Source organism: Dreissena polymorpha, chromosome 3 (assembly GCF_020536995.1).
Source record: "Dreissena polymorpha isolate Duluth1 chromosome 3, UMN_Dpol_1.0, whole genome shotgun sequence".
Taxonomy (NCBI): Eukaryota; Metazoa; Mollusca; class Bivalvia; order Myida; family Dreissenidae; genus Dreissena; species Dreissena polymorpha.
In genome coordinates, this window is record NC_068357.1 from 145,703,234 (window position 1) to 145,721,557 (window position 18,324).

The following is an 18,324-nucleotide window of genomic DNA, read 5'->3' on the forward strand; positions in this document are numbered from 1 at the left end:
TATTGTAGACGTACCTGTGAATTAAAAAACATAATTTTTATACGTATTAATTTTCTATACAATTATCTTTTTTATACATGTACTACAGTATTTAAACAATTTATTATAACAATGTTTTTATTTTTTGGCATGCCCAGTAGCACACTGCTAACGCGGCGTTGCGCGGCGATCACTGATAAGAACGGAAAGTGTCTGCATTTACCGACTAGCCTAAAGTAATACACGCCGCGGGAATTAGCGAACGCGGCGTAACGCCGAGCGTTTTATCGAGTTCACCTCGCTCTTCCAACGCCGCGTGAACACTCGCTAGCAGAAAAAACCCGCGGAGGGAGCGCGTTTTTTGGGGAAAACGCGTGGAGTGTACTGTATATTATCCATTTAAAATGTTTTTCTTTTAATTTACATTCTTTCACAATATTAATATTGAGGGTGTTGCTAAACGTTATGAAAAATGTGGAAAGTTATTTTGAAATAACATGCTAGCAGTTATGAAGTTAGGGAATGTAGATTAGGGGAGAGCCGTTTAAAGGGGCGGTAAGTTACATAGATATAATACGTACATTTTCATTGAAACTCACCATTTCTAACTTCAGCCTTTGTAATGCATTGTTAAGTTTTATAAACGGAGTCTGTGCAAAATTTGGCGAGTTTCCAGCAGCAACGGCACAGTCATCAGTCTCATAACTGCCAGCTGTTTTTTTTTCATTGACATTGATACAGTTCTTATTTTGGTCAGGAACAGTTAATGTATGACATGTCCCTTCCTTCACATCTCCCTGACTACTTTCGGAAACTGTTCTCTGAATTTGTATAAAACCGTTGAAGCATTGTGGAAGTGGTGGAAGTCCATGAATCTGCGACATCGCTTAAGTCTTACAAGAAAATTAAGTTTGCAAAAGTTTTACCCATTCAGCCATTATTGGCAAGCGCACAGTGACACAGATTAAAGTCTTCGTTAATGTTCGGAGTTTTCCGTAACGGATCGGAATTTTTGAAACATCGACGGATTTGTCCCGTAGCAACGGAGGAAGCGCACTTGTCATTTAGTAAACAACAAAGATGGCGAGCACACAAGACGATGCCGATAAACCTAAAAGTAAAAGGTTATTCGTGAACCAAGTTGACAGATTTCAAGGCAAAAACTTAGCGAAGGTACATTTTTTATGCCACTTTATATGGTTCTTTGAAATTGATAAATGAAAGTAAATTACATATTTTCGCGACATTGAATGAAATGATGGTGTAGCTAAGTTGGAATGCAAGTTTACCGTGGACAATTTTGTCCCATTTATAAATTTGGTTAATAAATTATTCCCCAAAGGGATAGGCTAGGTTGTTTGCTTAATTGAGGCTCCAACATGTGGATTCTGTTTAAATTAAATCGCAAACGCAGAGCTCAACATTAACCTAAAAACAAACTTGTACTTAGAAAATCTACTTGCCCTGAACGTAAAGCCACTTGCCCAAACATGAAATATCACATTAACTGTAAACCTAGCAATAGAAAGATCTTCTTCTTCCGTATTGTACTGACACCATCTTGTGTATCCTCGTACAGGCAAGATTTTATACATAATGTTTGTCATTCTAAAAGAGCTCATTGTGACATTTGGGTTTTTGGTTGAATGAAAACTAATCCTTTTTTCAATATAGGGGGGAGTATAAATTTGTGAGGTAAATCTTGTGTCCGTCTATTTAAGTAAAACTGCATGGTTTGAACGCTTCACTGTGATTTCAGTATCTGTCAAGATGTGTCGTCGGTGCCTCCCTTGAGGAGCCAGAGGAGGAAGACGATGCCAAGTCAACTGACAGCATCATCCCAGCCCCTAAGGAAGGCTGTTATGAAATTGTTGGAACTACAAAGGAACGTGGTCAGAATGTTGACAAACCTGAATATGTGAAGGAATTGGTTAATGTAAGTGTGAGTCTGATAATTGAGGTTTCTTGTTTTGATTTTCTTTCATAAATATTTAAAGAAATACAGACAAAATTGTATGCTTATAATTGCATATGATGCATTTTTTTGTAATGAATAATGGCCCATATATCACTTAATACTACTAACTGTTTCAACATTTCATAAAATACATTGAATTGATTTAAGTATGTTTCACCCTTACTCAAGTTTGATTTGATTTTTTTCCTAGTTTGAGAACAAAGATCAGTTGTACGAATTCCTTGTGGAATGTGATGTTATTGTGTACGACATCACAGAAGACCCCGACCAGATCGACGAGGCAGTGTGGGCCGTATCTGAGCTTCACTCTGACCTTGAGAAGATTGAGAAGCCCAAGATGTTTATCCTCATTTCTTCTGTGATGACATGGGCCAAGAGCAAACCCCTGGACCCTGTAAGTGGAAAATCTTATTGAAGTTAAAGGAATTTTTGAACAACTGTAAATGTTAAATAGTTATTGTACTCAAATTTCATCTATAGGTTCTTTACTTGTGAAATAATTCATTTATTCATAATCTTTACAGTAAACAAGTAACATATATTATTATTATATTATTATACCAATTGCAATAACTTTTATATGCCTGGTTGATACTTTATCATGTAGAAACATTTTAATGAAAGCAAATATTTTTTTAATGAACTGTGTCTCCAATTAAAAGTGAAAGTGGCTTAGAAGGGAATAAATTAGTAATTCTTAAAAAATCACCAAGCCTGCATGTATCCTTGTTCCTTCCAATTTGCTTGAGAAAGTTAATCTGATCTTGATGGAATAATGTGACGAAATGTTTTGATTGTTCTCTTTCCTCTGGACAGGACGATCCTGAGATCCCATTCACTGAGGATGACTACCGCAGGAGGAAGCCTCACCCAAACTTCAAGGAGCACATCAGTGCAGAGAAGACTGTCATCAAGCTCGGCAAAACTGTATGTATCATCAACTATGTCATATGTTTACTTCATGATCTTTAGACTGAGTGATAATTAAGTAAATCAACATGTCTTTTAGCTAGTAATTAAATCAATGTGAGCCTTTGTGAACGCCTCTTGTTCGTTGTTTTTTTATGCCCCCGGATTGAAAGATCGAGGGTATATTGTTTTTGGCCTGTCTGTCATTGTATGTGTGTGTATGTGTGTGTGTGTGTCCCAAAACTTTAACCTTGGTCATAACTTCAAGGTCAAAGGTCAAAAAACAAATTCAAAAACTTAAACCAAAACTTTAACCTTCTTCATTACTTTTGCAATATTGAAGATAGCAACTTGATATTTGGCATGCATGTGTATCTCATGGAGCTGCAAATTTTGAGTGGTAAAAGGTCAAGGTCATCCTTCAAGGTCAAAGGTCAAATTTATGGCTTCAAAGCGGCGCAATAGGAGGCATTGTGTTTCTGACAAACACATCTATTGTTCTGTCGTGAATCAGCATTTGATTTTTGAACGCTCTAGTTGCAGCATTTATTGCTTAACCTTTATGAAACTTGGTCAGAATGTTTGACTCAAAGAGTTGTTGGCAGAGTCTAAAACTGAGTCATGTGGGCTTAAAAAGTTGGTTCTCAGGTCAAATTAAAAGCTTGTGAACACTAGAGGCCATATTTATTGTAATAAATCTTCATAAAACCTGGTAAGACCTTGTGTCCCTATGACTTGTCATAGTTCAAATTTGGGTTTTGTGGGATTAAAAAGTAGGTAACATTTCAAATTTAAGGAGAAAGCTTGTAAACACTCTAGAAATCACATTTGTTTGCCAAATCTTTATAAAACATGCTCTGAATATTTGTTGTAATGATTTCTCCAAAGATTATTGTTCCTTTCCAAAACATGGCCCCCATGGGTGAAGGACATTTTTGTTATGAGGCATAGTGAAACCATTCAAACACTCTAGTCATCATTTCGACCCACTCATAGTGAAACTTACTCAGACCATTAATAAGTTGTACATATCTGGGCTGATCAAATGATTGTGGCTAGTTCAAAAACATGGCTGCCCGATGCCCCTGCCAGATGCTGGGAATGTTCACCATATAAATCTTCTGTGAAACCTTGTGAACACTAAATGCTATGAACAGTGAAGTTCCTGGGGTCTAAGATGGGGGCTCAGGTGAGCACTTTATTGCCTCTGGCTCCTTGTGTTTAAATATTGTTAACCAGGTTTTCCGAAGGAAAAAACTGGTTATTAGATTGGCGAATGCGGGCGGGCTGGCTGGCGGGCGGGCGGAACAAGCTTGTCCAGGCCATAACTATGTCGTTCATTGTCAGATTTTAAAATCATTTGGCACATTTGTTCACTATCATTGGACAGTGTGTCTCGCGAAATAATTACGTCGATATCTCCAAGGTCAAGGTCACACTTTGAGTTCAAAGGTCAAAAATGGCCATAAATGAGCTTGTCCTAGCCATAACTATGTCATTCATTGTGAGATTTTAAAATCATTTGGCACATTTGTTCACCATCATGAGACGGTGTGTGGCACGAAAGAATCACGTCAATATCTCCAATGTCAAGGTCGCACGACTAAAAATAGATTTAAAAAAAAACAACTTACAAAGGGGGTTAATTTTGTTTGTTCATTTCAAAAGTTCAGTTTGAGTTTTCTCCCTTTATCAGAGTTTTTTTCACAATGAAAACCTGGTTTTGTGACAATTTTGTCCCTTGTTTCATTGTGAATTTATCAGAAAACACCAGGTAATTATTAACAAAAAGCTTTGAGATTGATTTTGATGTTTATCATTGCAGTAAATACTGGTATTTCTATATAATTTTGTAGCCTAAATTTGTCATTATATATTTTATTGGTATTATTTTGTAATTTCATTAAAATGGTTGTTAATGAACTATTTTTTATTCAAACTTTTTTTATTTGTAAAGTAAATGAAATTTTTCAACATACACTAAAACATGTAATAAACATAAGATATAACATGTATACATGTACAATCTCATGGGTGGACATTGGTGTAGGGAGGGAATAGTCAGTCCTCAACTCCCGGACTCATAGACGATGCTGTAAGGTCTCTACTTGTTGTTGCCTGTATTTTTATCATGTTTTGTACAGCTGCTATTGTTATTCACAATTGATGCACTTGAGATGGCACAGTAAATTCATTAACATTTTGCATGTTCGTTTATATGTAAAATGTAGAGGATATTTGCTGGTTTGGGTAGATATTAATTTTTTGTATTCACTTGTGATCAGAGAAATAAATACTTTCATAAGAAGGGCAGCCATGTGAGAAAATATTTAAATTTGCCTGTTTATTTTATGCTTTTTACTTATTGCATTTTTAAGGAGATAAACTGGAGAATTGTGCTTGAAAAATGATGTCATATGACTTAAAAAAATAAGTAATTGCTAAGTTATACTGAAAATTATCCAAAATTTTCACTGTTGCTTTAAACTGCTTGAACACTAAAGTATGGACAAATTTGTTTTTGAAAAAGCAATATTTTCCTATACACCACAAAAAAAGCATAATGTTAAGAAAACATGTACTTGCTACAACAAGTTGTTCCTGACAGCCTAGTTATGTTATTAACAACAACATACAATGCTGATTTCATTTTATACTAAATTTTCTAGTCATAATCAATCAAAAGTATGCTAAAGTGATATCAAGCTCTCCCATAATAATATTGGATGCACTGCAGAGATTTTGTACTGGTATCTTTACTGTTATATCATTTATGAACAGATATTTTGACTGTTGTACCATTGAGATGTTTCCCCTTCAGAACAAGAGTAAGCTGGTGACATACGTGGTGGCGTCAGCGCTCAGCTATGGAGCCGAGGAGCACATCTTCCACTATCTCTTCAAGGTAAGGGCCTGCTAGAAATAGTGGATACTGTTTTTCTAATCTGTTTATTTCAGATCAATTAAGCATCTATATTAATGTAAATGGGCCGCACTGTAGGAAAATAAGGTTTAATGCATGTGCGTAAAGTGCTGTTCCATATTTGCCTGTGAAGTCTGCACAGGCTAATCAGGGACAACACTTTCAGCTTTTATGAATATTTTTGTTTAAAGAAGTTTATTGGGCATGTTCATTTTCATTCATGTGTATGTGTGAACATCCCTGATTAGCCTGTACAGACTGCACAGGCTATTCTGGTACAACACACATGCATTTTGCCCACAGCTAGGCTCAATTACATACACACATTGCTTTCAAAGTTGATAAAATCAATGGCTTGTTCAATTTGCATTGTCTGCAATATTTGTCTGTACAAACTTTATCATAGGTAAGCTGTCATAATAAAATGCTTCATGTCTCTTGTAACATAGACACAGAACTTTAACACAATCATTCACCGGTCACATTAGTTAATATATAAGTTGAAAAATGTTAACAATTATCTGGAGCACACATATTGTGGTGTTCTAATTGCCCACTGTGGTCTGTGTTTCTGTTTGCAGTCTGCCTGGCACAATGCTCCTGAGCTCCTGTGTTTTGGCAATGGACAGAATGTTGTACCCACCATCCACATCCGTGACCTAGCTGCGTATGGACCTTTATGTATCTCAAAATTTGTGCCGTTGTCAACATGATTTTATATGGTGACATTTTTTGTGTTAATTGATGCCAGATTTGGTATTTGCTATCTCAATTCTTGATGTATTTTTATGTCCCTGGTATGTAAAGAATCCAGAAGGCATAGCGATTGGCCTTTCTTTTTGTTTTTTTTTGTTCTGTCTGTTCCATGTTGGCAAAAATTACACCTTTTGTATAATATCAATAATCTTTCCCGCAAAGCTTTGATACTTGCATGAATAATGACTTTGAACACTATCAAAACAACCACATCACCCAACCTGATTTTGACTTTGACCAACTTTTGGTCTATTCAGAAAATCAAAAATCTTGGTAAACCTGAAAAGATAGGGATAAAGATAATTAAATCAATACCTCTTGCTACAAAGCTTTGAAACTTGCATGGATGTTATCTTTGGACACTCAACACACACATATCACCTTGTCGAGCACCATTATCATTTTGACCTTGTCTTTAACCAAATATGGACTCAGACTAATTCAGAAGGTCAAAATTCTGTGTAAACCGAAATTGACATCAATACTACCATCTTAAAAGCTTTGATACTTACCTTCAATATTCATCGCACTCACATCACCTGACCTCATCTTCAATTTCACTTTGACCTTCTTTTGGGTCAAGGAATCAACTCTGAATGATTTCAACTGGGGCATTTATTATAGGCCACTTCTTTTTAGCTCGGCTGTTTTCGGGGACCCGAGGTATTGTCATAGCCAACTCGTTGTGTCCGCTGTCCGCGTCGTGCTAAATCCTTAACATTTTGTCAAGGTTTTGAACATTGGCTCTAAAATCAAAGTGCTTCAACCTACAACTTTGAAACTTTATATGTAGATGCACCTTGATGAGTTCAACATGCCACACCCATTTTTGGGTCACTAGGTCAAAGGTCAAGGTCACTGTGACTCTGTCAACTCTGTCAAGCTTTCATTTATTCAAAACTGCACCCGCAGCCGAGCGTGGCACCCGTTATGCGGTGCTCTTGTTTTGCCTATTTCTACAGCTAAATTAATTAGATAATAACCCATATTATAAACTTCAGCTTTATATGTATTTTTTGCACACATTTATTTGATTGCTATTTTACAAGCCATTTCATTAAAGAGACATTATTTTTCAAATTTTAACATTTTCAAGTTGATTTAGAAGTTTACCATAATCAGAAAGTTATAATATTTGGTTTATGTTGGAAAATGATGAAGTTTATCAGGCTCCCTACAAATCATATATTTCTTAGCCTCACTCAATATGTTAAATTTAACACCCAATTGGCCATTTTAATGCAAGAAGCATTTCATACCTGGTTTTCAAATCTGGCGGGCTTAAATTACATGTGAAATAGTTTCTTTCAATTAACATTATAACGGGGAGCAACAATAAATGCTTTGACAAATGTCCACTAATGTACATCATGTTTTAATTTATTCAATCGTTGGAGTATGGAATTAGCTGAAAGGTACAAGTGTAAGGATTTTCTTTTCTATTCCAGGGTGATTCAGAACATAGCAGACAGCAGACCTAAAGTTAGATATCTAATTGCTAAAGATGATTCTAACAACACATTGGAAGAAATTGTCAAGGTAGGCAATTGTTATTAACAAAAGTACTAAGTGCTCCTTTGCTTAGTACATTATATTTAATTATATAGCCCATTTTTCATTGTTGAACGTTCCATTTTCTGGAAATTTATATATGAGCAGCGCTCTGTGAAAAGGGGGTTAAATGCATGTGCGTTCAGTGTTTTCTCAGATTAGCCTGTGCCGTCTGCACAGGCTAATCCAGGCCGACACTTTCTGCCTAAACTTGACTTTCTTGAAATGAAAAATATCAGAAAGTGTTGTCACTGAATAACCTGTGTGGACTGTGCAGGCTTATCTGGGATGACACTTTAGGAACATGCATTAAACCCCTTTTTCACAAAACACAGCCCATGTACTGAATCAGTCATATTCTCAGTTACCGGTAGATGTACATGGTCTTTAGTCTGAGTGACATATAAGGGGCAATAATTGGTGATATTCAAACAAAATATTGTCTCAGTTTGCTTGGATTCTCAGTTTCAGAGTGAAATTCAAACATATTTGTGTTTGAGTCATTCGCTCTAAACTTGAATATCACTGTTCTGTTCCTTTTTGCTCAGATAGCCAGTTCTGATTTCAGGCAGTGAGCTCCACTCTGGGGACTGGAAAGTTCAAGACCATTACTAAAGAAGAGGCCCTTCTTAACAAAGAAATTGAGGTAAGTGAGTCTTAAACTACATTTTGTACAATGCAGGGATGAGACTCTCATGCTATTTGATAACTCCGCTGGAGAAAACCCGAGGTATTGTCATAGCCAGCTCGTCCGCCGTCTGCGTTGTGCTAAAACCTTAACATAGGCTCTAAAATCATAGTGCTTCCACCCACAACTTTGAAACTTCATATGTAGCTGCACCTTGATGAGTTCTAACCGTTTAATCATCACGCCACACCCATTTTTGGGTCACTAGGTCAATGGTAACTGTGACATCTGAAAAAAAAATTAAAACTGCACCCGCAGTTGAGCGTTGGCACCCGCTATGCGGTGCTCTTGTTATTTGTAAGTGTCCATGAGGATTTTTAAGGTTGATGTGCTCATTTTATTCATGGTCTAGAGTTTGTTTCCTTTCATTTGCAGCAAAGTGACTTTGACATGCTCCTGGTAAATCTGAGGATGGACGCAGTGAATGTGAAGGAGAACATGCGTATCACTTGGGCCTCTGAGGCTGGCATTGTGGAGAACATCGCAGCCATCATCAAGGAGTACAAGGACACACGCAACCTACATGTAAGCAAAACATGACTATACATTTTACTTTTTTATTCAATCTTTGTTAATACTGGCCCATAAACAAATAATAATAATAATATCTCTAGAAAAATCTCTAAGAAAACCAGGCTTATTTATGTAAAGTATTTTTCCAGATTAGCCTGTGCAGTTCCCCCATTAATCTGTGCAGATTGAACAGGCTATTTTGTCACAATTCCTAACACAATGCATTTAGACTGGTTTTCAATAGAGCACGGCTCTTATTCAAAGTCTTGTACTCAAAGCTTCAATCCTATGTATGCAAATCATGCTTACATAGTTATTGTACCTTTTATTTGCAGGTAAAACCATATTTGTTGAGTACACATGCATAATGTTCACACACCTAATTGCGTTTTGAAAAAGGCTATACACTTTAGTGACCAAGTTTCCACATGTTTCAGCCCCTGCGTGCCTGCGTTCTGGGACCCCCTGCAGTGGGCAAGTCTACAGTCATAAGACAGCTGTGTCACCATTACAAGCTCCATCACATCAAGCTAAAGGATGTTATTGATGAGGCTATGGAAAATCTGGTAAGAGCTGATTGTGCCTTGTTCTACCTAATTTAACTCAGAACTTGTTCAAACTGAAATACAATAAAGAAATACAAAACAAGAGACACATTTATTTTCCAATGATGAAATACAAAACAAGGGACGTGTTCATTAGTTTACACTTCACAATGTTGTGCTTCACCAGAATCTTAGATTGATTGTTATCAAATATTCATTTATATATGTATTTGGTACCATATACAAAATGCTGATAAAAAAAGTTGAATTCACTACATCTCCGCTAAATCACGATAGTTCCATTTGAAACCTATACATTTCTGGGCCATGATGCTATAAAAATTAGATATTCAATGAGAACTATTTAAACTATTGTTTCACTCAACAATATCAGTTGCTGCAACATCCAGTCTTCTGTATTACATGCCAAAATTAAATATTTCGCCCAAATTTTGAAGAAAGTATATTAAAAAATATGAAAAATGTCACATTTTCAGAGAAAATTATTCTTAAATTACAGGCACTTTAGTGAAACCTAAAATATGCTTATAGTTCAAATTCTTCAGCACAAAGTGAGGGCATTCTGTTATTGGTATTTGGGCCATGCAATGGGAAAATGAGGTTTGATGAAAGTGCGTAAAGTGTCGTCCCATATTAGCCTGTGCAGTTTGCTGAACTGGATTTTCTCCAAAGACTGACCTCATTCAAACAAAAAATGCCACATAAGCCAAAGGTGTTTTTCCTGATTAGACTGCACAGGCTAATCTGGGATGACACTTTTCTCACATTCATTTAGCTCCCTTTTCCCAGTGCCATACTTATTTTATATTAACCCAGACCACAATGGTGCAGTGTGTGAGCAAAATCTGTAATTGCTAATGTTTATTACCCCAGACCACCATGGCGCGGCGTGCAGATGCTGAGGACCAGGAGGATGATGAGGGTAAGGCCCAGGATGCCCAGGAGCTCCTCAACACCATCAACGAGGGCAAGGAGCAGAACGGGGGCCGTTTGGAGGACCAGTACGTGCTCAAGTTCTATAGGGATAAACTCATGTCCATGCCCTGCCAGAACCAGGGCTTCATACTCGACGGGTTTCCTAAGACCATGGAGCAGGCCAAGGATCTCTTCCAATGTAAGTTTAGTGATTGTGATTTGAGATGGCTAAAATGTCTGTTCTTGATTTTTATAATTTTGTCTGTCAGTTTGCAGGGCAGTATATAATAGTATATAGTATATAACGGTTCTCTCACCACATGCTTTTTAATGAGCAAAAAAATGTATGTTAAAACGTTCATGATCTTAAAGCTTTATTAAGCATACATGTATGTAAGATAAAAAAAACAATCATAATGATTATATAACATAGAAAAAAAAGTGAAGCATATTATAAAAAAACAGCATGTTTTTTTGGTTAAAGCGAGATTATAAGATTTTTTTATATGTGTTAAATTGTAATATATTGATAAAATATGTTACAATAACACAAACTAGTCAAGAAAAATTATACATTGAAGACTAATTTCATAAAATGCAGCAAAGACACATTAGCGCCCCGAGCCGTTTGTGACGAAGATACTTCGTACATAGTTTCCTACAATAACCGAACCATTCGTCTTTTTAGTTAGTGTTTGTGTGTCGTATGAATAGATATCGTTGCAGGAATTTAAAATGAACCGTTAAACTAAATTTAGATTCACATCATACATGCATGATTTACATGCTGGTGAATTCGACTGTACAGCCTTTTTCGATCTTAGAATTAAATATCTGGCTTATTTCACATTTTTCGACACATGTTTTACTTAACTTTTGTTTTAATTTATATTAAAACATATGTTTTATAAGTTTTTTACACATTTTACATAAATTAATAAATATTTGACAAAAATCGTATAATCTCGCTTTAAACTAGTTCCACATTTCTCAAGAAATTAAATTGAAACTTCAAATAGATGGTTACCATTCCAATGGATCCAGACATTCCTGAGTTATATGCCCAGAACATAGTTTATGAAGTGTTGTACAGGTATATCCTATGCTTGTGACAAAGCTATTGTTTATTTGTTTTTGTAGGCACAACACATTTTGTTTAACTGTCAGTTATGCCATATGCTAAAAGCACAGCATCAATGTCATGAAGTTTTCATATTCAAACAATTTAGATAAGCATTTAAATAGTTATATATTTTTATTAAAAAAATAACAACATTGGATAACACTGATAGCCATCACAAAAAGACGTTTTTTAATTTTCCAAGTTGTTACAATAAATTTAAATAACTTATATATCATTCGGAAGAAATATGAAGTTTCTTAATCCTTTGCCACTCAGAAGCAAAGTGGAAATGGCTATAAGCAACAAGCATAAACCAAAACAGCCTGCAAGTAACTCACAGACTGTTCAGATTTTATGATGTTTGCTGCTCATCAGTATCTTAGAGTTTTAAATGAAGCCTTAAAAATTTGAAGAAAGATCTTAAATTTAAATTGTTTCTCTAAGAAACAACATACTTGTCAAAGGTCGTATCTTTGAGGGAAAGGGTTAACCCTCACTCTAAAGAAATATGAAGTATCTAAAAAATTCGTTTACAATTTTAGCTGAGGACGACGAGGAGCCCGAGGAAGCTGCCAAGGTGGGGACGTTCAACAAGCTGATCATGCCAGAGTTTGTGGTCAACCTGGAGGCCAACGACGAGTTCCTCAAGAACCGCATCATGAACCTGCCGGAGAGCGAGGTTGTGGGCACCCACAACACTGAGGAGGGGGTGGTGCGCCGCATCGAGGTGTATCGCTCCATCAACACTGAGGACGATACCGTGCTCAACTACTTTGATGAGCTGGAGTTCCACCCGGAAAAAATAGGTACTGCGAGAGTTGTGTTAGAAAATAGGTATTGTTGAAGATGTGTGTTAAAAGATAGGTACTTTAGGAGTTATGTGATGAAAGCGTGTGATGATTCCTGCTCAGTTTTGTGGTTATATTTTGGTGTTTACTGGAGTTTGCAGCTGTTGACTGCATATCATTCGTGTTACATTATCACACAAACAATCAATTTTGGGCCCTGATTTAGATATGGCATTACATCTTCTCTTGTCCCTCCACCCTTACTTACATACGCACTGAACCTTCTGTTTTAAACTCCTCTTTAACTAATGGGTCTATCTTGCTCATAATTTCACAGTTGAATGACTTAATTGTATTTATGATCTTACAGAAAGGAATTTTGGATGTGACAAGTTTTTGCAGAATTATGGGCTTTTATGGCCCTTTGTTTTTCTACCATTCAATATATATTCCAACATTTTTTACTTTAACTAGGAATTAACCTCACCAACATGTTAACAGCTAAATGACCTTTGTGCCAAGATGATTTTATAGATATGTTTTGCCTGCGACCTGCTTCGATAGAACTATTGTTATTTGTTATGTTTTTTCCAGAATAAATACAGGTAGTCTCAAAGTCCTACATATACAACAATTATTTAATACTGGGTGGCTTTCACTCAAACCTGCAAAGTGGAATCATAATGTGTGGAAGATAATTAAAAAAGGAATTTTGGCTGTTACAAATTGTTGCCAGAATTATGGTCCCTTTAACTGTTTTCAACTCCTCTAACTACTTGGCTGATTTCGCTCAAACTTGTTCATGGCAGAATAACTTTTGTGAGTAGTTTTGGCTGAATTGTAGCACTTTGTTTCCACTTCAGAATATATAATGGATTTGTCTGTGTCAAAAAATATGTTGTGGAGGAATCAGGGTCTCTGGCACATTTCTGTGTGTTTTTTTCACTCTTCATAACCGATCAAAAGATATTTTGTTTGAAGATTGTGTTCCTAAAATATTTAATAAAAACTTACAATGAAAGAAAATTATGCAATTAATTTTTTAATAAATGTTTCCTGTTTTTAGCCCATACTTTCAATTTTTCATAAAGTGTTATTACTTTTATCTTTACACTTGTCTTGTTCAACATTTTAGATGTAACCAAGGACACCTCTCCAATGATGAGGGAAACAGTCGAAAGAATCAAGAAAATCATCGGAAAAGCTAGAAACTATGGTAATATATGGTTTTACCTCAGCTTAGCACATAGTTCTCACAGGCAAGCTTTAAGTGTTTTGTCTGTTGTTCGTCAGTGCGTGTGTCCGTTAAATTTTATCCTCATAGGACTTTACCTCCTGAAATGTCACACAGATTTAAATGAAGCTTTACAAGAATAATCCTAAAATGACCATCTTCCAGAGTTGCTAAAATTGTTTCAATTTGTTACATATGTACCGGAGCTGAAACTAGATTTTAAAAGTGAAAACTTTAAAAAATATCTTCTCTGAAATCACACGTGTTAGAGTTTTAATATTTGCTGTTTAACATTTTGGTCCTATGCCGAGTTTGTAATATATTTGAATCACTATAAAAATCTTTCATGAAATATTGCAAGGGTTTAATATGTGTTGTGTTACATGATATGGTGGTCCTCTGCAAAGTTTAGTCAAATAAATACCCTGTGGTGAGCATTGGCCCCATCCTGGTGGTTCCTGGTCTTCCTTATATATGTACTGAAAAAATGTTATTCACTGAAACCGCAAGACTGAGAAAGTTGGTATTTGGAATGTATCGTGGTGGTCCTCTACGAATTTTTATCCCCCGCCATAGGCGGAGGGATATTGTTTTGGCGTTGTCCGTCCTTCCGTCCGTCTTTCCATCCGTCCAGAGCCATATCTTGGAAGTGCTTTGGCGGATTTCATTGAAACTTGGTATGAGTAAATATATGGATAAGAGGATGATGCACACCAAATGGCATTGTACACCATCAGTTAATAACGGAGTTATGGCCCTTTGTATTTTGTAAAAATGCTTTTTTGAGTGTCAAATATAATACTTTTGTGTCCAGAAGCATATTGGCGGGGGATATCAATTCAACGAATTTGCTTGTTTTTCAAATCCCTGGCCAGGCCCTGGGGTCAAAACTTGCCAAGCCTAAGGATCACAAGATCTATACAGACTTTTCTAATTCTAAGCTATGTTTTTTTTAAATAAATTTCCTTTTGTAAAAACAAGAGTCACCTGAATTATAAAAATCAGTATAGTAAAGAACACATTTTGCTTTTTCTGTGAAACTGCAAGGTTAAGCAGAATTTTGCCTGCTATATTGTTGTCACCTTTAGGGCTTTTGTGCATTAAATGTTGTTCCAAAATTGTATTAAACTCCTGTAACTGCTTGGCAAAGGTCCAACTTTTACATCTGAATTTGTAGATGATCGTTTTGGAAAAAAAATCTTTTGCCACCAGTGTGGTCCATTGTCTTTTTTCCGCTGTAGAATACATAGTAGATTTGTCTGTGTCAAAACATGCGTTGAGGAGGCATCAGTGTCTGTGACACATTTCTAGTTAATTGTTGATCTTGGCTTTTAAAATAAAACAGCTTTAACTGACCTAAAGAGTTATTGCGTTTGATCTTACAATTCTGAGGTACATGCATGCTCAAAATAACGCATACATTTTTGGAGGATAGGGAAATAACAACATTTGTGTAGCAGACTTGGTTACAATATTTTGTTGAAATATTATCATAATAAAACATTAAACTTTCAGGGCTTTTTTTCCTGACTTTGTGAAGCGGCCCTGGCCCCCTTACTTTGTGAAAAAATGAGTCGCGAACTTTTCAAAATTGTGAAAAAATGAGTTGCAATCTTTTCAAAATTGTGACAAATTGAGTCGCGAACTTTTCAAAATTGTGAAAAATTGAGTCGCGAACTTCTTAAAATTGTGAAAAACTGAGTCGTGAAATTATTAAAATTGTGAAAAACGGCCCATTTTATAAAAATTCACGGCCATGTTAGGTTTGTGAATTGTCCTTTTCAAAATTGTGAAATGTCCTTCCACGGCCACTCATAAAGGAGGAAAAAAAGCCCTGACTTTGTAATATGGAGCTCTGTGAACACTGTATCGGCAATCGAGTGTAAAGCTTGGTGGTTGGTAAACATGGATTGAACTGCATTATGGGAAAATGGAACTAAATGCATGTACGTAAAGTGTCTGCACTAAGATGGTATTTTTTCATTTAAAGGAAGTCAAATCTTAGCGTAAATCCAATTTATGTGTAAAGCGTTGTCCATGATAGCCTGTGCAGACTGCACTAATCTGGGACAACACTTTACGCACATGCATTAAGCCCCATTTTCCCATACAGGCCCGACACCTGAGGAGTTGGAACAGATCCAAAGAAAGGAGGAGCAGGAGAAGCAGCGTCTGGAGGAACAACTGAGGCAGGAGAAGGAGAGGAAGGAGGCGGAGGAGGCATCTGAGAGGAAGAAACGCCAGGAGGAATGGGTACATACAGTTATTGTGTAAAATCAATTACCTCTAGGAAGTTGATAAATAATATATAAGGTATATACTGCTTAGCATGTCAGTTTGTGTTTCCATCTGTCCATCCGTATAAGGTAAATTAAATATGACACTTTTTGAAAAAAAAAATTTTGGGGGAAAATGGAATATATTTAAGCAATTCTCTTACTAATGAAAAAAAGGCCGTGATTTAAATTACACCAGTGCAGCCTCTAATGGCAGACATTGACTAAAACTCTTTGTACACTTTTCAGACGCAGCAGTTGAATGATGTGAAGCGGGAGGAGTATGAGAAACTGGAGGCGGAGTCAATCCCACTGAGGAACTACCTCATGAAGCATGTGATGCCCACCCTCACCCAGGGTCTCATTGAGTGCTGCAAGGTCAGGCCTGACGACGCCATTGACTACTTGGTAGGGCTATTTCTTTGAACTTTCTGTTTAATTACAAATAAATGTACCAGAATGTAACATGAAACGTGGGAAAACGGGGCCTTATGCATGTGCATAAAAGGTCGTCCCAGATGAGCCTGTGCAGTTTGCACAGGCTTATCAGGGACGAAACTTTACCATTTGTGTATTTTGTGCTTTAAGGAAGTACCATTTTAGGGAAAATCCATTTAAGCTGGATAGAGTCATCCCTAATCTGGTATGACACTTCGTGCTCGTGCATTAAGCCCAGTTTTCCCAGAACAAGGCCCATTTCATTATGCCAGCCAAGCACGTTATGGTTTGCTTTTACTCATACAATATATAGTAAGGCGGGGTATAAAGTGGACGCTTCCACCGACTTCTTATACGAAGTGTCTGTCTTTGAGCTGTGAGATCTGGAGTTCTGCTCTTTTGTGTGCTGATGATTTATTCTGGCTGAGTTATAATTTTGAATCAAGTATTGACTGTTTAAATGCTTCATATATTCATGCTTTAAATCTTAGTGGATATCTACACATCAACAGCTTATACTTTGTTAAGTGCCTAAAAATTGCAAAATGGAAAAATATGGACAAACTGTTTCTCAGTGTGTGTAGAAATTGTTTGTGCATAAATAAGGTCAATATTAGCAGCAATCTTGGACAACAGGGTTGAATGCATGTGGGTAAAGGTTCTTCTCAGATGAGAGTGTGCAGTCCGCACAGGCTAATCAGTGACAACACTTTCTGTTGTAATAGTATTTTTGTTTTAGAGAAAGTCTCTTCTTAGCAAAAATCCAGTTTAGACAAAAAGTGTCGTCCCGAATTGGCCTGTGCAGACTGCACAAGCTAATCTAGGACGGCACTTTACACACATCCAGTGCAGACTGCACAAGCTAATCTAGGACGGCACTTTACACACATCCAGTGCAGACTGCACAAGCTAATCTAGGACGGCACTTTACACACATCCAGTTCAGACTGCACAAGCTAATCTAGGACGGCACTTTACACACATGCATTAAACTTGATTTCTCATAGGGCGGCTCCTATTAGTTATCTAATGCAAGATTTCTTCTTCCAGGCAGAATACCTGTTCCAGCAGAACCCACAAGTTGACTAAAGCCTTGGCAGATATAGAACAACACTTGACCATTAACTATGGACAATGGTCATAAACATTGTCTACATGAACTGAGCAGTGTATTGCAAGTTGTGTTTCTTGTATCAGTGATAACTGTGATATTTTAAGTAGTTGTGTATAATTCATAAAACAATTGAAGAAGAATAGATTGTGTTTTAATGCATTTGTGAGTTTTGATTTGATTTAACATTTCCGGTTATATATGCATGTCTGTAAAATGTGAAGTTTACATGTTTAAAGAATAGCAATAAATGAAACTAAATTGACTAGTACATGTCGTTGTTTTGCTTAAGGCTAACACTATATTCAGCACATTGTTCTGTACAATTGAGTGCACATTTGCCAGTCTTCATACCAAAAATAGCATGATATTTGGCACTCATGCGCTTTTTAAAGACACCCTCATATGTGGCCATTCCCACAAGACTCCACAAAACAGAAGGCCGTATGGTAGCAGTTTTTGAGCACATGCAGAAAAAAAAAATATACTTTGTGCACATACAATTTCTGTATGTTTATGTTCATATGAGTTCATAAGGTATAAACAGAAAAGTAAGACAAGTCTGTCAACCTGAAA

General features: G+C 36.5%; 1 protein-coding gene across 1 annotated transcript; it reads left to right on the plus strand.

Annotated features, from left to right (window-relative positions):
• Positions 1-984: 984 nt before the first annotated feature.
• LOC127871830 (adenylate kinase 7-like) lies at positions 985-18,013 on the plus strand. The gene is made up of 16 exons (XM_052415062.1): positions 985-1,152; positions 1,739-1,915; positions 2,148-2,351; positions 2,774-2,884; positions 5,688-5,771; positions 6,371-6,456; positions 7,994-8,084; positions 8,665-8,742; positions 9,160-9,309; positions 9,735-9,863; positions 10,737-10,977; positions 12,444-12,707; positions 13,825-13,905; positions 16,037-16,176; positions 16,449-16,607; positions 17,688-18,013. The coding sequence occupies exons 1-16, from the start codon at positions 1,060-1,062 to the stop codon at positions 17,724-17,726; spliced, it is 2,127 nt and encodes a 708-aa protein (XP_052271022.1). The 5' UTR covers positions 985-1,059; the 3' UTR covers positions 17,727-18,013.
• The last annotated feature ends 311 nt before the right edge of the window (positions 18,014-18,324 follow it).